This window comes from Carassius gibelio, chromosome A12 (assembly GCF_023724105.1).
Source record: "Carassius gibelio isolate Cgi1373 ecotype wild population from Czech Republic chromosome A12, carGib1.2-hapl.c, whole genome shotgun sequence".
Lineage (NCBI taxonomy): Eukaryota > Metazoa > Chordata > Actinopteri > Cypriniformes > Cyprinidae > Carassius > Carassius gibelio.
In genome coordinates, this window is record NC_068382.1 from 7027888 (window position 1) to 7050888 (window position 23001).

Sequence of the window (23001 nt, forward strand, 5' to 3'; positions counted from 1 at the left end):
GGTTTCAGACATCTAAATACACATAAATACTAGCAAAACAATACATTTATAGTTTGTAAAATACACACCGATGTCTATGGAAGCAGCAATAATAATCCATTCAACTATAATTTGGCAACATGTTTTATTGATATCATATACACATTGTGTAGGTAACTATAAAGTTTAGTCTACTCCTCTCCCAGTTCACCTGAAGCTCAGATTCAGCACGAACTAGCATGGCAGCGCAAGTCAACCACTATAAAATGAACTAACATGGTCATAATAAAGGCATTTAAACTGCCAAATACTTGAATGTACACATTTAAAAAATATATATATATATATATATTATCAGATATTTCATAATATAGTAAACACATTAGTGAGTATTTTAAATGAAAAAGGAAAAATTAAATAAAACCGATGGATGTGTTATACAGCATTATTGTGGCTGTGGAGTTTCACATGACAAACATGATGCGTCACCGTGGAAACAGAGCAGTCATATAACTGTTGCCTAAAAACTCATACTGGGGGCTCATCTAGTATATTTTAAACTTATGTGCAAAAAAGGTTAATATAAAGATTAACCATTAATAATTAAATTTCAAAAAAATGGTAATAGCTTGTAAACAGTTTCGTCAAAATGAATGATGTAATTATATATTATGATGTAATCACTTAAATAAAAATTAAAAAAAATGAATGTAATTCCAATTAAGATTCCAATTTAACGTCCTATGGCACATGGACCATTTTTTTATTATTATTTTTACCCATTCCTGTTTCCCATATATTACTTGCCATACATATTTTTATTGCATGTGTGCAAAAAGAAAAGACGGAAAAGCATATCAGCCATGCATCTAGTTTAAAATCTGGAAGAAAAACTGAATTGATGTTTGATAAGATTTTATAAAGTAACTGCTGCTGCAAAGAAAACAGAGAGCGAGAGAGAGAGAGATATGGAGTACATGTATTTGGATTTGTCTCAGAGGCAAAAAGCTAAAAAAAAGAATAAGATGTTGAAGATTGTATTTTATCATGACAAAATAACAGCTTTGTGTTTCTCATCTTGGTCACTGCCTGGCATTTGTCGCACTTAAGAGTTGCAGATGAGACACAGAGACTCTGACTCACCTCTTTCCATTGCTGGTATATATCACACTATTTCACGCTAGGCACACAAAGACTAACGTCCGTACCAGTGTCAATAACAAGGACACAAAGGATATATCAAAGATTTAGCAAAGATTGAAGTAGCATTACACAGCAAGACAAACAATACATAATCTTCCAATAAACGCAGTGTTGCATCTGGTTTAACAGGGGAAGAAACAGAAACATTATGCATTGTGTTTTGATAATTAAATTAAGTGAGACTTGCTAATTATTTTGCCATGCTGACATGCATACAAATTAGCTTGTCATATTGTTTTAGAAATACAACACATATGAAACTTGTCAAACATGAAGAGAGCAATGCAGGACAATATTTACATTATTTATTGTGCAGACATAATAAAAAAAAAATCATAACTATCATGCCTCATATTTAATTTTCAGTTTTGTAATAAAAACTGTATTCAAAGTAATTTAGGCTACTTCACATGTATTCCTAACGGAGATGTATGTGTGTGTGTGATAGAGTGTGTGTGTGGTTTCCATAGTTACTCCCTATTGAGAGTAGCTGTTCTTGCTAAGTTAAGGATGACAACACATTGTATGTGTTTCCATGGTAACTCACTCCAGATTGTGGTTTGTCTTTGCATGCAGAGTGAAGGTGTCTTTATATGTGTATTTTCATGCTTATGCATGTATGTTTGCATATTTGCATATGCAATCTCATGTGCTCCTATGTAACTGATGTTGTGCACAAGAGGTACAACATTTTTTAAGATGGTCATGAAATGGAGAATCAAAATGTCCCCTCGATACACACCTTAACGTGTCATCGTCATATGTAATCAAATGTGTTCTGAACAATCATGCCACTTGTTCCGTCGGTGAATGTAAAGAAACTGCAACTCTAAAAACGTTGCATAGCCTTCCTAAAGATCTGAGCATTGGAAATCATGGCTGAAGTTTATTTTTAATAATGTGCCTGAATTGTGCTTTGCATTTTATAACAAACTGTTTTATAAATTATTCTTGCTTTTTGAAGATCACACAAGTCAACCGAACCGGGCTTTGGGGATCAAATGTGTTTTGGCATGGTTAAGATCGCCGCATCCCTCACACGCGAGTCTCTACCTAACCGCACCTGCACTCGGCCAACAGGAGTTGTCCCTCACCGCATTCTGAGTTGGGCCCTGCGATAGCGCAAGTCTCTACTCGCAAGGTGCCTGTTATAATGTTATGATCAAAGCTCTGGACTCTGAGCATAACTTGTTTTACCTATAACAAACTATAAAATAGTTTCTATAAAAAAAAAACATTAAAGGGATAGTTCACCTAAAAATGAAAATTTGATGTTTATCTGCTTAAACTATTTTAACTCTATTTTCTAACTCAATTTTAAACTATTGCAGTCGTTCAGTCTAATAATGGTAGTGGATGGGAATCACGGCTAAAACATACAATAAAACAAAAAAACATACAGAAAACCAAATCAAACCCTGCGGCTTGGGACGATGCATTGCTGTGTAAAGACACAGAACGATCGGTCTGTGCAGTATTTGTATAGTTTTTTTTTTTTTTACCTCTGATTCATGCAGTGTCTGAACTGTTAGAACTATCCTGAGCGCGTCTTGTTGTGCTCATTCTTAGCAGCAGGAGTGTGAGGCGTCTTCTTCTTCTTGCTTGCTTTTTAGCAGATCACAGGTTTATAAATGCAGATTTAGATAGAGTGTCAATGATTGAATTTTGTGCATAATGGGATTAATCAAAGAAAAATAATGCAATTAATCACGATTAAAAATTATAAAAATCTGCTGCCCTCTGCCAGAATGTTGTCAATGGGAAAAAGTTGTACCTTACAGTCCTTGATTCTGATTGGTTCAGCGACGTTCAAAAACATGTTAAATTACACGATAAACATACACCTTCGACCTCATTACATTAGTATTTCTGAGTCAATCTGTGGTTATCCTTTCAAAGAAACTTTTCTCATTTGGGAGAAACGGTGATGTATGCTTGTGTGTGTGGAGGACCACAGCTTTCGAAGTGCAGAGGGAATATCATTTAAAAGTTTCAGGTACGGTACCTTAACTTCACACTGTAATGACCATTCTTAAAGTTGAACTCACAATGGTTTAAACTATAAGAGTACTCTGCTGAGAGATAAGGTATTTAATGATTTAAAGTAACATATTAATGCATATATTTTATGTGGTGCAATGAAGTGAGGTGTTTACTTACATTTCTGTAAGATTTAACCTCCCCAAGACTGCTTTTTTTTTTCAAAGAGTAAAAAGGGGGTGGAAAATTATGTTGATGTTTTGTTTTTTCTTTCAATTAATACTAGACAGTTTTTGCTTCAAAAACCTGTGCAAACTTTATAAACTAACCTTGAGAAACATAGTATACAAATCTGAAACTGTGTTTCATGTTTAACAATTTGGAATTGCAGATGTGCAGGTGCATTGTTGTTCTCCTCACTCACTCTGTACCGTAGCAGTCCTGGTGCAGTTATAGAGGATGGCAAGCTCTCCAAACACCTTCCCTGGCCCCATAGTGCAGAGTTTCATGCCTTCCTTGGTCACCTCCACCTTGCCATCTGAAAGCAATCAGAAGATAAATCCTTAAGTTCATTGATGATGCTCTGTTGATAAAAGCAAGCATGACAGTTTGGAAATGCATCCGTGCCAGCTGCCTGGATCAGACCGAGCCTGGTCTAATACATTCCAATATCAGTCTCATTTCATTAGGCCAGCAGACAAGAGTGGGGGAGGTGGAATCACTGGGAAGGGCAGGAGCTCTTCCCAGTGAGCTCCTGTAATGGGTACAATGAGAAATAGGCCAGTGAAAAGATAAAAAAAAGGAAAGGAGTAGAGGATTAACAGAGTATTATGCCTAAACTATTAGAAGAGATTCAGTGTAACCAAACTGAGAGGGTCTGAGACTGTTATTTTAGGAGTCATGCGTAAGACACACGTTAGCTCATGGGAAATACAGCAACAGTCTTAGCTGAAGAGCTCATCTGTCACCTCACGCAGTCCTCGAATTAAACCAAAGCTTCCAGGGGCACCTGATCAGAATAATGTAGGTCTGAGAAAGCGCTTCCTGGTAAATGATGGCCAGCAAGGTAGCACATAAAGGCAAATATATTTATGTACAGACCAACAGTAATGTGTAATGTATTATGTGTAATAATCACTGTGTTTATGTGTGTGTGTGTGTGTGTGTGTGTGTGTGTGTGTGTCTAAAAAAATGGTTCAAAAAAATGATTCATTCAGGAGTGAAGTACATGGTTCTTTATGAATGGTTCATTGAATCATTAGACTTGTCAGTCTTGAAGTGGGTCATCACCATCAATCCGATCGGTGTCTGACATAAAAGTACCACAGTCAACTCCTTGTGCTTTTGAATCACTCTCGCGGTATTTGATGTCACCGATCAGTTTGTGCAGTGCCACGCCAAGTGCCACACCAAATGTTTCCCCAAATTCATTCAAAGAATAGATTAAGAAATGAAATGCCGCTGTGGGTTGATCGGAGATGACCAGTTCTGCTTTGTGTTTATCTTCTGGTTAGCAAAATTGAGTCTAACATATCACAATATTAACTTCATAATGAACTGTTGTTAAAAGTATCAAATTTGCACTCTTGTGATAATGCACTTAGCCTGCAGATCGTGTGATATTTCTTAACTATGTGATGTAAATATAAGACAAAAATTTCAAACAGGGGCATTTTGCCTCAAATCTTGAATTTTAGGGACATTTTCTAGGCTCCATCACGCAGCAAGCTGTTGCCCTGCCTCATATTAGTCACAAATCGACTGTGTGAAATGGCAGATGATCCGCATAGGTCTGGGACGGGGCAAGTGTGTTAAATGCGTTAATAATTTTAACGCATTATATTTAACAATAATTAATTAATCTAATTAATGTGCTAAATTACCAGCCCTAATATATATATATACAGTATTGTTCAAAATAATAGCAGTACAATGTGACTAACCAGAATAATCAAGGTTTTTAGTATATTTTTTATTGCTACGTGGCAAACAAGTTACCAGTAGGTTCAGTAGATTGTCAGAAAACAAACAAGACCCAGCATTCATGATATGCACGCTCTTAAGGCTGTGCAATTGGGCAATTAGTTGAAAGGGGTGTGTTCAAAAAAATAGCAGTGTCTACCTTTGACTGTACAAACTCAAAACTATTTTGTACAAACATTTTTTTTTCTGGGATTTAGCAATCATGTGAATCACTAAACTAATATTTAGTTGTATGACCACAGTTTTTTAAAACTGCTTGACATCTGGGTGGCATGGAGTCAACCAACTTGTGGCACCTCTCAGCTGTTATTCCACTCCATGATTCTTTAACAACATTCCACAATTCATTCACATTTCTTGGTTTTGCTTCAGAAACAGCATTTTTGATATCACCCCACAAGTTCTCAATTGGATTAAGGTCTGGAGATTGGGCTGGCCACTCCATAACATTAATTTTGTTGGTTTGGAACCAAGACTTTGCCCGTTTACTAGTGTGTTTTGGGTCATTGTCTTGTTGAAACAACCATTTCAAGGGCATGTCCTCTTCAGCATAGGGCAACATGACCTCTTCAAGTATTTTAACATATGCAAACTGATCCATGATCCCTGGTATGCGATAAATAGGCCCAACACCATAGTAGGAGAAACATGCCCATATCATGATGCTTGCACCTCCATGCTTCACTGTCTTCACTGTGTACTGTGGCTTGAATTCAGAGTTTGGGGGTCGTCTCACAAACTGCCTGTGGCCCTTGGACCCAAAAAGAACAATTTTACTCTCATCAGTCCACAAAATGTTCCTCCATTTCTCTTTAGGCCAGTTGATGTGTTCTTTGGCAAATTGTAACCTCTTCTGCACATGCCTTTTTTTTAACAGAGGGACTTTGCGGGGGATTCTTGAAAATAGATTAGCTTCACACAGACGTCTTCTAACTGTCACAGTACTTACAGGTAACTCCAGACTGTCTTTGATCATCCTGGAGGTGATCATTGGCTGAGCCTTTGCCATTCTGGTTATTCTTCTATCCATTTTGATGGTTGTCTTCCGTTTTCTTCCACGTCTCTCTGGTTTTGCTCTCCATTTTAAGGCATTGGAGATCATTTTAGCTGAACAGCCTATCATTTTTTGCACCTCTTTATAGGTTTTCCCCTCTCTAATCAACTTTTTAATCAAAGTACGCTGTTCTTCTGAACAATGTCTTGAACGACCCATTTACCTCAGCTTTCAAATGCATGTTCAACAAGTGTTGGCTTCATCCTTAAATAGGGGCCACCTGATTCACACCTGTTTCTTCACAAAATTGATGACCTCAGTGATTGAATGCCACACTGCTATTTTTTTGAACACATCCCTTTCAACTTATTCAACTAATTGCCCAATTGCACAGCCTTAAGAGCGTGCATATCATGAATGCTGGGTCTCATTTGTTTTCTGAGAATCTACTGAACCTACTGGTAACTTGTTTGCCACGTAGCAATAAAAAAATATACGAAAAACCTTGATTATTCTGGTTAGTCACATTGTACTGCTATTATTTTGAACAATACTGTATATATATATATATAGATAGATAGATAGATAGATAGATAGATAGATAGATAGATAGATAGATAGATAGATAGATAGATAGATAGATAGATCTCTTGGTCTTATGCTTTGAAATGCTTTCCCCAGCCTTTAATGCAGACAAATCCAACTGTTGCTTGTTTTGGGGAGTTTATGTCTTTAGTGTCCTCTTCAGCTGGTGAAATTAATTTTCAATTGCATAGAAATCTGGAGATTGATTTGGGCAATATAAGACTTTACATTTATTTCCCCTGATAAAGTCCTTGACTGAATTGGCTGGGTGTTTTGGGTCATTGTCCTGATCCAATATGATTTTGTTCCCTTCCAAATTCAGTCTTCTACTGACATCATAAATAAAGTCATCATTAAAATTGCACATGCCATTACACCACCTCCACCAAGCTTTACAGATGAGGTCGTATGCTTAGGATCATTTGCAGTTCCCTTTTTTCTCCGTACTTTTGCTTTCCATCACTTAGATCAAGGTTAATCTTTGTCTCATCAGTCCATCAACTCAGTTCCAAAACTCCACTGGCTCAAATTTGCGAAGAATCTTGCCTTTCTATTTTTGCTGGTGATCAGAGGTTTGCATCTTGCTGTGTAGCTTCTGTAATTCTGTGTCAAATTCTCCTGCGGACTGTAGATTGACAGAACATCACTCCAGCTTTCTGGAGGTAGTTGGTGGTTTTACAGACATGTATTTTAGGGTTCATTTTCACAGCTTTTATGATTTGTCTTTCATCAACTACTGTTGTTTTTCTCAGCTGATCAGGTCATAGTTGGTTGCTGATATCGCCGGCAGTTTCCAAACTCTTGATTTCTCCATGCCTTTGTTTTTCCTATAGTTCTAATTGACTTCATCTTTTCTTTTAGCATCCAAATTGCTTGCTTTTCTTTCAGAGTCGGCTTCCTCGTCTTCATCCTGGTTTGTGTGTGTCATTAGCAAATTCAAGACTTAGAATGCAGAAGCAATGGATATAACTGATAAAACATTTTCCCTGCTTTTAATATCTGAATAATTAATGCAACAGGATACAGCTGAACACTTAGAAAGGCCTGTGAGGCAATTGTTCCAAGGCTTATGCTAACATCAGATAGGAAGATGAAACTTCCAATGAAACTTCCAGATGAATCACCCAATAATAAAAGTTTTTAGTTTTGTCTCATATTCATCCTTTAATAATATTTACATATTTCTTGACTCCACAGCAAACAGGACAATTTTGTTTTTACTGTTCCAATACTTATGGAGGGCACTGTATATATATATATATATATATATATATATATATATATATATATATATATATATATATATATATATATATATATATATATATAGTTTTAACTTAGTCTCAAAGCTGAACACTAACAGTAACAGTAACAAATTTTCTTCATCATACTTCTTGGTAGGCTATTCTAGATCTCTGATGCTATCAGCAAGGCTAATCCAAACAGGCCACAAATACACTGACCCAGAATCAGTCTGTGTTGCCACTACTCTCCTGCCACCTGGGGTCAATCTAATGATGGATCTGAAACACCACTTGCCATCCGAAGTTCTAACAGCACGAAACAAAACTATTCACTTTAAGCCCACCATGAACACCAGCCCACTCACTCAGGGCCCTATCATACACCCGGCACAATGTGACGCAAGGTGCAGCGCAAGTGTGTTTGCTAGTTTCAGTCCAGCGCTGTATGCATTTTCCCGTCCAGCGCCACGTCGTTTAATTAGCAAATATATTTGCGCCCATGGGCGTGCTGGTCTAAAAAAGAGGTGTGTTCAGGTGCATTGCTGGGGCATATTTTAAGGAGCTGAAAATAGATTGCTCCATAGACCAACTCAAACCTGGGCGCATTGTTTTTTTTAAATGCATAAGAATTTTTTGTAGGCTAATTAAATACAAAAATGCCTACATGTCATAATGAATAGTCATAGTATGTATCAGAAGTAGGCTATCTATTTGTTCGAACACGAGCAGCTCCGTTTCATCTCGGAGACGCGTTCTGTCTTTGCATTTGCCAAATTCCGCTGTGTAAATAGCAAATCTGTCATGGCACGAGCGCAACTGGCTCTTAAAGGGAATGGAAGATTAGACTCTGATTGGTTTATTACACGTTAGGCCCAAAAGACACGCATTACTCATTAAGAGAATAGGGACAACCCGTTTAGACCATGCGCCTGGGAGTGCCAACCATTTTTCCTTCATTAAAATAGCAAAATTGGATTTTAACACGCCCTGAGTGCATCTGCACCATGCGCTTTACACTTTGTGTTTGTCAGTGGGTAAACAAGATGATTTTCACATCATTTAGAAAGAAAAATTCTAAGGCTACAAGCTCAAGTTCTCAAAAGTCCCGGGAACCAATGTTCTGTATGTGTTTTATGGCCTTATTCAAGTGTTTTAACATTTTTCGTTTTTCACTAACCACCCATAACATTTTTTTTTCCTCAAAAACACAATCATGTACTTACATGCTGCTCACATATTATTATAGCCCAGTTTGTGCTGACTGCAGTGAGATTAGACTGTAGCCATTTAGATGTTTATAAGAAACTCAAAAAAAAAAAAACACAAATGTCAGGGCATGACAAAACCTCTCCAGACCCCAAGGTTAAAATAGGGCCCTCGATGTTTAAATATGATGTAGTGCTTTTAAATTTACAAATTGGATTAAAAAACAAACACATATCAGACATGAGTCGTAGACACTTCTAACATCCTAGACTTTGATCAGTATTAAGGTTAGCATTTCACCAATTGCCCACCAAAGGATCCTCTGCAGTGAATGTGTGCTATCAGAATGACATCCAAACATCTGATAAAAACATCACAATAATCCACAAGTAATCCACACCAACAGTCGACAAATTAACATCTTCTGGAGCGAAAATCTGCATGTTTCTAAGTAACGTGCGATGGAGACAGCAGCAGTTTCTGTTGTTCAGTAAGCACTCTGTGTTTCACATCATATTTATCTTTGTACGCCCTGTTGCAATCTTATAATGGCAAAGTCTGCCAAGATTTCTGAGTCTTACAAGCAGTGTTTCAGGCTGTCTTCCTCCCTGCCCTCGTTTCATCACTGGTGGGGATACACACAATTTGTGCACAGCTTTTTTGTTTCCCAGAGAGAACTCTTTGAGGATGGTGCTCTCGCTAGCATTCCCCATGGATTGGGTCCAGCCTCTGCTGAGTCAGAGCAGCACCTTGAATCATGGAATAGGCTAACACTGTAGGAAGAGGCTAAAAGTTTCAGTTTGGGGGGGCATCTGCCTCTATTCAACGAGGTGTTTTCCACACTTGTGGGCCCCAAGCAGGCTCTGGTCATGGGACAAGAAGTAGACACTGATGCCATGGTACATACATGGCCAAGGTCTGTACGCCTTTCCCCCGACTGCTCTGCTGCGGGAGTTCTAGAGAGAGTTTGCTGGGACGGAGTTTTCTCATATTAGTAGCCCTGTATTGGCCAGGCTGGTCATGGTTTGCAAACCTGTTAAGACCATCCTCCAGTCCAGAGCTCCTTCCATGAGTAAATTGTACACTGCTAAGTGGCATCTATTTTGACTTTATGGTGTGACAGCCATCAGTTAGACCCAGACAATTGCCATGTTGGGCCAGTGCTGGAATTTGTGCAAGGGACATTTGCCACAGGGTTATCCTCCTCCACTTTAAATGTCTACGTGGATGATATTGCTGCTCACCATGCCCATGTGGGTGAGCAGTCTCTGGGGACAAACCTGTTGGTGACACATTTTCTTCCAGGGTACCAGTAGGCTGAGACCTCCAGTATACCCAATGATGACTTTTTGGGATTTGGCTGTGGTTTTAGAGGTACTTTTGAAAGCTCATTTTGAACCCCAGGAAAATGATTCTCTGAGATTTCTTACAGTTAAGACTGTATTTCTACTAGCCATCTCTTCCCTGGAATGAAGCGCTTCCTTCACTCTCCAGAAGCTGTCGCTGTGTCCACTGCACGTGCTTTTATACTTTTATACTTCCTGGTTGCTACGTCATCCCCACCGGTGACGTCGACCAGGATTCCCTCATACGGATTACACGCGTTTCAGAGCCTGGAAACAGGGGCGTTCACAAAGTGTTTCTTGATGCAGCGTCTCATTCCCTCTGGGAATCATGGTCACATATGTAACCATGGGACACCACTTTGCTAAATACCCATTTGTTTATGAGAAACTGAAAAACGCACAAATATCAGGGCCTGTCAACACATCTCCAGAGTCCTAAAACTCACAGACCCCAGAGGGTTCAAACACAAACTGGTGATTTTATTTAACCTAAACCTTTTTTTCAAAGTTAAATAGTTCCAATAATTATTCAATAGCTTGTTCAAAGAGATATCTGATAAATGAGATGTTTGTCAATGAATGAGTAGGCCCTGTTCTCCATCACTTTATACTGTAAATCTGATATAATATGATAAATTCCAGATCAGCTAATTGTGCTAATGGCTTTCTAGGTAATATGATTCTTTAAGCACAGATGCATATTTTTATTAAAATATACTGACTGGGTTATCCGGGCACATCAATAATCAAATCTGTAATCAGCAATAACATGAAAAATAGTTTAGATTCTGTACATTTAACATTATTAGGCAATATAAGATATAAAATATTTATTTTGCAACTTAACTGTTCTAAAAATTCTAGCCATGATAAACTTACCAGAAACATGCTAGTAACATTATCAACCAGGGATCTGCAACTAAAATTGCTTGAGGTCCAGTAATGAACCCATCTCACCAGCCAAGGTCTGGGAAATTATATACATAAAAACGTGAATTTATGTTTTTTTTGTTTTTTTTGCCAGACCAGGTTTTCTGTAAGATATTTAAGCAAAAGTTTTATAAAATGATAAACTTCACATTTAAGCCTGTAAAAGTATCAATTATTATATTAATTTAAACAATTATTATATTAATAAAATAAAATATATATGTTACTGTCTTCTTGTTTCGATTTTTATAATGTATTATCTTATCCTGTGAAAGTGAACCTTAATGTAAAGTGAACACCTGTGAACCATTTATTAATGAGTTATAAATGTTAATAACCTGTGAAAGTGAACCTTAATGTAAAGTGAATACCTGTGAACAATTTATTAATGATCTATAAATGTTAGTAACCTGTGCAAGCGAACCTTAAAAGTGAACAACTATGAAACATTTATTAATGAGTGATGAACATCATTATTATCCTGTGAAAGTGAAATTTAAAGTAAAGTAGACACACTAATCATGTATTAATTATTATACTTAGGGGCCATTGAATGCTTGAACCTGACTGGCTGATGAACATTCTTGGAAACGCACGGCGAACATAGTTCCAGGTAGCTCTCCTGACCGCATTACAGTTCCATATCACTTTGCATAGTAAAAGCGTAATAACGGTCGCACAGTTTGCACAAAAGGGTGTTGTCAGCACTGGCCTGACGATTTTATCAGTTAGCCTATATAGTGTAGCAACTTAAAGGCTACACATGACATTTCAGCGCTGTTTAGACGCTGCAGGCAGAAGAGTGTTGAGTGACACACAGAGGTAATTTTAGCCTAATTCATACAAGTTCTCTCTTCTCTCGCTCTTTCTAATAACTCCATTAATGACTGCATTACAATGCTATCAATGGATCAATACTCCGTTAACCACTTTAAAACAACATTTAGGTACTAGTAAAAGAGGCAGTGGATGAAATTCAGAAGAAATAGTCCTACTCACAATAGCGATTTAAGTACAAAAACCGGACTAATCCCTTTAAATAAATCATTGGATCGATGTCTTGAGGTGTGGTAATCATAGTATAAGCGGAATAATTGAGTGTGCATTATTTTTCTAATAATTCAACGGCCCGTCGTCAATTATTCCTTACTTAATACACACACATATTTTTTCGTCTTGTAAATGTATTTTATTATTGGTGCACTATATCAGTAAACAAAACTACTTTAACAACATTACTGAGCATAACTGCACATGGAAATTGACTTAAGTAGACTCACATTAAACAATTAAACAATCAGAAACACAACATAGTATTTAATCAAATTATAATTAAACACCAAAAAATACAGATTTATATTTTATCTAATTTAACAGTTTTAAGTAAATCATTTAATCAATGACTGAAAGCACAGTTATGGAAAATTATCAATATATATATACAGGTCCTTCTCAAAAATTTAGCATATTGTGAAAAAGTTCATTATTTTCCATAATGTAATGGTAAAAATTAAACTTTCATATATTTTAGATTCATTGCACACCAACTGAAATATTTCAGGTCTTTTATTGTTATTGTTTTATTATTGATTTTTGCATCCCAAAATTCCTATCTCAAAAAATTAGCATGAACTTTTTCACAATGTGCTAATTTTTTTTTAGAAGGACCTGTATATGTTTTATATATATATATATATATATATCTGTCACAGTGTCTGGTCTGTGTTTCCCTAGGTGTCCACATGTGGTCTCACTTCCCCATAGTCACCCCACTGCAGGCACTACATTTCCCACAAAGCCTTTGTCCCTTTCATCACGGTTCATTGCACACCTGTTAATTGCTCTCAGTCTCCACTTTCATCATCTTTATCTGTCTATATAAACTGTCTGTGTCTATCTGTTTCATTGAGTCCTTGTTTGCCTTCACCCGGCTTTCTCGTGTTCCATTGTGTTTTTCTTGTTTCTGGACTAATTGTGTGTTATGACTTCTTGCCTGTTTTTGGATTATGATTTTTGGATTACCCTATTAAAACACTGCAATTGGATCTTCAATCTTCAATGCCCAGATCCAGCAGTGTGGCATTTCGTGTCCGTTCCCCAGCCAGCATGGAGGAGCGGAGGGGGAGATTCCTAAATTTGATCGCCCTCCGTCAAGAGGGGAGTGAGGTGGGTGGTTTGGCGCAAGTATTCTGGACCCTGGCGGTAGGATTTGGATACAATGATGAGGCAATTAAATACCTTTTTAACGCTTGTTTGGATAACCCTGTGCTTGAGTGGTAAATGAAGGAGCTGGAGATCCTGGATTTTTGGGGTTTCATCATGTATCTACAACATCGGTCTCAGTGGGATACCCCAGCCACACCTGTCCCTCCAGGTGTGATGGTCGACTCTAGACCTGTGTCTCCAGACAGGAGGACCGCCAGCCCAGCGCCACTGCACAAGATGGTCGCCAGCCCAGCACCACTGCACAAGATGGCCGCCAGCCCAGCGCCACTGCACAAGATGGCCGCCTGCCCAGCGCCACTGCACAAGATGGCGCCAGCCCAGCACCAGGTGACCGCCAGGCCAGAGTCACTGCCCTCGATGGCTGTCGGCCCAGCGCCACTGCACAACAACACTCATGAGTCAAGTACTACCACAGTTAGACCTCAGGAGTCAAGTCAAGTCACCAATGATTTGCATGGGCAAAGTCAAGACACCAGTGTTCTTTATGGGCAAGGTCAAGTCACCAGTGTTCTTCATGGGCAAAGTCAAGTCACCAATTATCTTCATGAGCAAAGTCAAGTCACCGTTAATCCTCATGAGCAAAGTCAAGTCACCTCTGATCTTCCTGAGTCAAGTCAAGTCATCGTTGATCATCCTGAGTCAAGTCACCGCTGATCTTCCTGAGTCAAGTCAAGTCACCGTTGATCATCCTGAGTCAAGTCAAGTCACCGTTGATCTTCCTGAATGAAGTCAAGCCACAGTTGATCTACCTGAACCCAGTCAAATCACCACGGATCTACCAGAGCCTCTTCACATCTCTGCTTAACTACCAGAGCCTCTTCACGTCTCTGCTGAACTACCAGAGCCTCTTCACGTCTCTGCTGAACTACCAGAGTCTCTTCACGTCTCTGCTGAACTACCAGAGCTTCTTCATGTCTCTGCTGAACTACCAGAGCCTCTTCACGTCTCTGTTGAACTACCAGAGCCTCTTCACGTCTCTGCGGAACTTCCAGAGCACTCGTCCTGTCATGGCCATGGAGGTCATCCAGGAACTCACCGCCGGCCCTGTCATGGCCATGGACACCATCTATCATCTCATCAGGGCCATGGAGGCCACCCTTAACCTGTTCATGTTCTCTATTTCAGGCTTACCTAACCAGACTTGCTCTCCTGTGCCATCGATCCCACTGTCCCACGGTGGTCTTCTGAGCCGCCCTGGTTGGTTTCTGTCTCGACCACACGGCTTTGGTGGTCCTCTGCGCCGCCATGGTGGGCTTCTGTCTCAACTTCAAAGCAGTGGTGGTCTTATGCACCACCCTGGTGGGCTTCTGTCTCAACCGCACGGCTGTGGTGGTCTTATGCGCCACACTGGTGGGCTTCTGTCTTGACCGCACGGCTGTGGTGGTCTTCTGCACCGCCCTGGTGGGCTTCTGTCTCAACTTCACAGCAGTGGTGGTCTTAAGCGCCACCCTGGTGGGCTTCTGTCTCGACCGCACGGCTGTGACCGCACCCTGGTCCTCCGCCGGTCCACCTCCCTTCTGGTCTCTGGTCTGTGTTTCTCTGGGTGTCGAGTAGTGGTCTCACTTCCCCATAGTCAACCAACTGCAGGCAATACATTACCCACAAAGCCTTTGTCCCTTTCATCACGGTTCATTGCACACCTGTTAATTGCCCTCAGCTGTCTCCACTTTCATCATCTTCATCTGTCTATATAAACCGGTCTGTGTCTATCTGTTTCATGGACTCCTTGTTTTCCGTCACCCGGCTTTCTCGTGTTCCCTTGTGTTTTTCTTGTTTTTCTGGACTGATTTTGATTTATGACCTCTTGCCTGTTTTTGGATAATGATTTTTGGATTACCCTATTAAAACACTGCAATTGGATCTCTTGTTTCCTGTGTGCAATCGTGACAATATCATGATAAAACTGTAACTTAAGTATTTGTTCATCCACATTCAGTAACGTTACCTGTGTGCGTACGAACCACCCGTCGAAGGGCCATAGCGTTTATTTATTTGTATGGTAACAAATTAATTCAACTAACAAACCCATTACACATATACACACTTGCAAAAAAATATACTTAGCAATGACATCTCACAGTTAGCTGACCCCTATAATGAATACGTAAAACCAGCCAACTAATTTTTTTTTTTTTTTTTCAGCAGGATTAGAAAATCTGGTCACACTTTATTTTAAGGTCCAATTCTCACTATTAACTAACCATTAACTATGACTTTTGCCTCAATTAACTCCTAATTTGATGCTTATTATTAGTTTATAGTAGTAGTAGTAGTTGTTGAATTTAGGGGATTATGGATGTCATGCATTATATGTACTTTATAAGCACTAATAAACAGCAAATATGTTAACAATAGCCATGCTAATAAGCAACTAGTTGTTAGTGAGATTTGGACCCTATACTAATGTATTACTGAAAATCTTAAAGCTAAATTCTTAGGCAGATGTGAAGCACATAATGATAATTTCTTAAGGGTCAGATATACTTTTGGTACTAATGGCATTGTAAATCGTAACTATTCTAAAACTTATTTTAATAACATTAAAATATCATTGCCTCTGGTTGAATATTATTCTGAGAATGAAGAATGAAGTGGTGTGCTGGGCTCTGAGCAGCACCTTCACAAGCAATCTAATCCTGTTTATGTTACGTAAACCTGCTACTGAGCAGGTTTGAGTTTAGGGACCTGTTGCTATGACAACCACTCAGATGAGCTTTGAATAATCCAGGATTGTGTCAAATCATCAGCAATTAATTCCAGCTAACTCCGTAATTGACATGGAACAATGAGACCCTGTTTTAAATGACATCATAGGGTGGTATTATTTTTTGACACACAAGTTCGAGTCAAGTCAAAAGTAATGGCAACTCGAATGTCAAAGTCTCAAGTATTCAAATAAATAAATAAAAAACACGTTTTGACTCCACTCTAACACCTGTATCACAGTAACACATCACACTGAATGTACCACTGTCAATGTCTTCTCTTCAGCAAAAAGTTTTATTAGATTTCCATCATGTTCTGACGGCTTTATCTTGGCAGGGCAATATGGGGAATGAGTCCGGGCACAAAAGATGGATGTTGTTATCAGTGAGCTGTGACTGTCAGCCTGTTTTCGGGCAGGTCATACTGACTTGTGCTCTATTATCACTGCCTGCATCCAGAACCAAGGGAAATAACCTACTGTAACTAGGAAGCAAATTGTGGCATGCTTTAGGGCTCAGAGAAAACAAGATAAAAAAAAAAAATGTGTATATGCAAAAAAAAAAATGCTGGGCATCTTCTATGCTGGCATATCTGCAGCTTTTAATTACTTTGATAATTAGCTTTTGTCACTTTCACAAATCATAATGTGAAAACATACAATTATTAGAATGTTAACTATTCTTTTTTCTTTCACCCAAAAGAGCAGCTTTTTGAGTAACAAACAAATTTTTTTACAAGTAAAACATGACAATTTTGTTAACTGTATATCTGATAATTTAATAAATTAATTTAGTATCAATTAACTGGGAGCATGTACTGTATACTATAGAGTGTATTTCTGACACGAAAGACAAGAAGGACTTGTCATGTCCAATGTAGACAGTCTCAAGCTGTTGCGGCATTGCAAATCTTGTCAATTCGAATGGAAGAAATTAGGAAAACGATTTTTTTGTCCCGCCAAAGCTTATTTGATGTGTAATTGGGTTTTGTGAGTGAAGCAGACTACTGACGGACTGACGGAGAGAACAAGCACAGCGCCCAAACCCCACGAAATCAGCTGATCCCAGGGTCGTCGCTAGTGGGGTGAAAGGTGGTGACGATTATAACGGCACACGGCTGAGGGGGTGCCCATGGCGATCTCAACAGTTTGGCCAGCCTAAAAAGACGCTCAGGACAGTTGACAGGCCACTGTTGCTTGTGGTCACAAAAGCTTACCATTTTAACATGTTTTTAAGCCTTGCCACTTGTCGATTTAAACATTAAAAAGAGTTTAAAGCATTCAAACACAAGACGCGGAAAAGCTAAACTGAGAAGCTGTTCCTCACGCGCTATGTTCGGTGAGCACGCGGAGAGAGAGAGAGCCACGTCTCACAGACAGCAACACTGAACTGAACGTCCCCCTGCACCTGAACGAACAAATACAATCGCAGTTTAAACAAACAGAAAAGGATGTGAAAGAGCCCAATTCAGCACCGCGGTGTTCATGCAGAGAGAGGCGTCTCAAAACGCCTAAACACTGAATTTGCCTTATTTTGCTCTTGTACTGTCAAATACAAATACCGTCAAATTCATACCGTCTTGGAAAGTACTATATGTTCGGAAAAAAAACTGTCGGTTATGTCTTAAGTGAAAGTAAAACGTTTAGAAAAAAATTTACGTGTATTAGTATATTGGATGGATTCATCGTCTCTTAAAGTGACCGCGCCTAATTTAGCTATATAGCTGCTGTAATGTTAATCCAACAAAATGAAAAAGAAAATCACACACTGCTCTTGACTGAATTACTCAGTAGTTTTACCAAGAATTAATGCACAGTCACACCAGCAATTATTCAGACACCAGATATATTTTTTTACTAGTAGGTGCAGGACACTATAATACATTTATGCAAGTGAGTATAGCAAAATAAAGTGAACTGCGACATATTATACCCAAAACTTCTTCATACAGTGGAGCACTAGTGAAATTGATTAATAATAATAATAATATTGATAATGATAATAATAACAAAATTGGGACCAAAAATTATTCAAATAGGATAAAATAGGATATGAATAGGATAAAAAAAAAAAAAAACTGTTTCTTTGTATTTGTTTTAAATTTAACATTTATTGTCAATATTGGACTTGCAGAACTTGTGGGTACTAGGGTACTCTTTGCTGTGTGTGGATGACCATGTCAGTCAGCCACCACCGAAGACCAATTTTGACCCAGGAAAAACCCTGATCGAGTCATTGTTCTCATGAAAAAAGATGAGGAAATATAATTTTGAAGAAGGAAGCGTTTGAGGTGACCTCTGAATATTGAGGATGACACTTGGACTAACATGCCTTGAGCTACATATATATTTAAGCAGGTGGCTTTTATTAAACGTAGGGTTCTTCATTACAGAATATGTTCAAGATCCTCTGAGGATAAGTATCTTCAAGATTCTCTATCATATGACTGTGATCTGTAATTCTCAGAAGTAAAGAAAGTACTCAAAGGATTTGTTTCATAGAATGCAACACATTTCTACTACTTTAAATGAGTCAGTGGGATTTGATTGTGTGTTGATGAATCCAGCGGCTGGAGGACAAATACTCTGACTCGCCCTAAACCAGCATGACTGAAGATACCAATCTCCCACCTGTATGTCTTTTATTCAAGGAAAAATTGAATGGGACAGTTAAGGAAATAGTTCATACAAAAACAGACATTTTGTCATTATTTCCTCACCCACGTCATGTTAATTCTACAGCTCATAAAATTTTCTGCAACTCTTCTTTTGTATACAATAGTGGCAAAGACTGACTGTGAAAAAATCATTCTTGTGGGTTAGTTATTTTCAGTGAACCAGTTAATCTGATTCACTAATGGGACTGAATGGTTCATTTACTAATCGCACTGAAAAATTAATGAGTGGCGTTGAACAAATGAATGAAACGCATCTCTCTGTGTTTAACTTCATCTCTAATCATGCTCGCGGAAAGTGCTTGAGAAACAGTGTTGCTTCTGTGGCTCGGTATGCCTTCAACTTGTTGTTTTAGTCTCGAGCAAGACTTTATGACATTCACATTACATGATTAGATGGATTTTTAAGTAGAAAGTGCAACAGCACACCGTATAAAAATAAATTATCATTCATGTTTTCATAACCACTGGCCAAATTCAAAAACTAAGCTGAAATTAAATCATCTTTGAAGAGCAAGGGGTCCCCTGAAGTTTCGGGGGCCCTATGCAGCTTGCATATTTTGCGTTTAGGAAAGATCGGCTTTAGGTGTGTGGTAATTCTTTACCAGGTTTACAGAGTTTTTCATTTTCATTAGTTTGCTTGCATGTTGCTAAATTGTTGCTTAATAATGTTTGCCTCCAACATACTTTGCCAATATATATATATATATATATATATATATATATATATATATATATATATATATATATATGAGGGATGAGAGAATTCGCAGAGAGCAGAATTCAGTCAGTGTGCAGGCACTGAAGAACAAAACTCCAGTGTTTCAGTGATGACTCATCTGAATGCATCTGATTAGATGCTGCATTCATAAACTCAACAGAATTGTGTGTGATTGGTTATAACGCATAACACTGTAAAAACACGCAAAAAAAATATTAATAAGATCGTATTACTAGCTTGATAATTATAATATTGAAAATAATCTTGCTATTGTCAAAGGCATCAGCCACAGGCAATATCTCTGACTATCATCGATTCACGATAGTATCGTCTATCAGCAAAACCCTAATGTAAAGCATTCCCAGCGTATATGAACTGAACGCCCCTGTTATACATTAAACCACTTTTATTGGTATCTGAATATAAATTTGGCAGAAAAAAAAAGAAACTATGAAGCAAACAAGCAATGGGCAAGGGTCACACTGGACTTTATGAATGACAAGTGGAAAATATGCGGCTGGAGATCCCATATGGGACAACCCAACATTCATGTCCCTAAAGAGTCAAGCACTGTTTTTGTTGCACAGGCCACAGTATGTCCTGAGAAAGCTGGATAATTTCAAACATTCGCTGTGACCTGTGGCACTTCTGATGATTTTGTGTAGGAGTCCCATTGCAGCGCTCCACGTTAAAAGTGCCTCAGTGTTAAAGGAATTTGAGCAAAAGAGGTGTCGATCGATGGAACGGCCACTCGTACTTTTAGTGTTTACTCAAACCTGTTTGTTTCATCTCACCCTGAGCCCACTACCCTCTCTAAAGCATCACACATGAGACAAGAACTAAAGGGCACCATCTCTTTTTTGCATATTATTCTTTTTTTTTTTGACACACCATATGTAGCTCTCAACATAAATGTTACCAATCAGGGGCGTATCTAGGGGGAGGCTGGGGGAGGCAGTGCCTCCCCTAGGATAAGCCCTGCCTCCCGAGAAACGGACTGTCCCTCTGATGATAAATAAACATTTAAAAGTTGATTGTTTTGTGCATATTTTTCCATCAGTAGCAGATGAGTCTGACCCAACAAAAATCCAGTTTGGTGCTGTTTGACAGTGCGCGCGTGCTTCAGGCTTACGGGCTCAGAAATGAAATGTTTAACTGGCAGAGCCTTAGAGCAGTGGCGTGTCCACAAGGGTGGCACAAATGAGCTTTGCCACTCCAGTTGCCACCCCAAAACAGCATATGGGATCGAAGTGCATTGAGAGCGGAACATCGTTTTTTATCTGCTTATTTAAAAGTTTCATTCATGTGCTTTTCTGACGTTCGGTTCTTCTAAGCACAATCATAGCGCGGCACGAAAACGAAAAAGCCCTTCAAACTCTGCCTGATTTCTAAGTTCTGTTCTGTGCTAATACTGTCAAAACACACAAGGTTTATGTATAGACTAAGTTGGATATGTCTAAAATGAAAGTAAATAACTGAACATGTCTGTATGCATGTAGGTCTTAAAGGGACAGTAGGCTACATGCTGCCGTGTGAATTAAAGTGATAGTTCACCCTAAAATTTTATTTCTGTCATTGTTTATACACTCACATGTTGTCCAAAACCTATATTAACTTCTTTCTTGTGCTGAACACAAAATAAGATATTTTGTAGAATCTGTGTAACCAAACTGTTTCTGGTTCACATTGACATTGATAGTAGTAAAACATACTCTGGAAGTCACTGTGAACCAGCAACTGTTTGGTTTTCTTCAAAATAATGCTTATGTTTAGCAGAAGAAAGAAACTCATTCAGGTTTTTTTCTTCACAATTAAATTTTTTGGGTGAATTATTCCTTTAATGTTAATAAAACACCAAACCCACAGAGAGAAATCACTCAATATTCTTGACTGAAAAAAAATAAAAATAATACAGTTGCTTTAATAGGAATCAGTGTATATAGTGTTTTATTTTTATATTTGTTCATTATTTTTTTTTTAATGCTCCTGCTAAATACATCTCTTGTACCTGAAAATAAAACACTTTCTTTGTATAATATCTGTATTTTTAATGTGTATCTTTGTTCTCATTTTTTAATAACAAAGATAAAATAATTACAAAGATTTTTATCTTCACCCATGCACTTTGGCCTAAATATCCGCCATACTTTTTCATATTTTGTTACCTTAAAATGCTTTATAATAGGGAAATTAGTTTGGCTGTGATGCTCAAACAGCTTGCAAAATAGAAAAACCAACATGACAAAGAATCAGGATAAAATCATGATTTCTAAAAAAAAAAAAAGATTTTTATTATATTACCCACACCCTGAGGGAGAACAAACCCATACAGACTCCACACCCCTGTAAAATAATAATAACATTTGCCTATGTCAAGCACCACTAATAATAAATAAAATTGAATAAACAGATAAAATAAAAATATCACCATAACCAAAAACCATATTTAAAAATAGTTATGTTGCCTCTGCTAATGAGATCATAAATTAAATTCTTATAGTTTCACAAAAATATCTTTTATTTCAACTCTCTAAGTCTCCTTACCCCCGTAGCCTAATATTGTAAGGGAAACAGGTCAATTTAGCTCAAAGGGAATCATTTAAGATTTTAAAGGGAATTTGAACAGAATCACTGTTTCACGGCTGTTCACGGAGACGCGCCTGCGATTCAGTGAACGAGCCGTTTAACATCAAATCTGCGCTGGATACTAATATCCAAACTATAGTGAAACACTATCAATTAGCACAGTAACAAGATCGGCAGTTTAAGACATTAACTTGTAAGCACAAAACACAAGATACTTCTCTTTTCAATATGAATAAGGCTTTATTAGATAAATCTAAGACATAAACTAATCTAACACATAAACGCACGCACTCACACATTCACACAAGTTGCAGGAAGATCTAAAGTTAGGAAAATATGAGTTTAAGAGAATGGAAATATGGAATCCCAAGTTTACAGCAATACGTTAAATTGCATAGACATGAACAACCATCAATCACGTAATTAGCGCTCGCATTGAGTTCCTCAATGGGGTTAAAATTATATTAGATACACCAGCACAACAAATATCTGGGAATACGTTGCCTTCGTTTGCTGTGAAAGGGACTCCCGTTGAAAGGGGTATCCCGGTGTCGCTGATTGGCTGGAAGTTCAGTAGTGGCTGAAGTGACGTCTTGGGGAGCCCGTGCTTGGGCGTTGGCTGAAGCTGGAGTTGTGTGG

General features: G+C 38.2%; 1 protein-coding gene across 1 annotated transcript in view; it reads right to left on the reverse strand.

Moving 5' to 3' along the window:
- Positions 1-23001, reverse strand: part of LOC128024996 (cGMP-dependent protein kinase 1) — a 153378-nt gene that overhangs the window by 100769 nt on the left and 29608 nt on the right. Inside the window, exon 3 of the mRNA XM_052610931.1 lies at positions 3587-3700. Within this exon, the coding sequence (XP_052466891.1) occupies positions 3587-3700 (114 nt within the window). The remainder of the gene's footprint in view (positions 1-3586; positions 3701-23001) is intronic.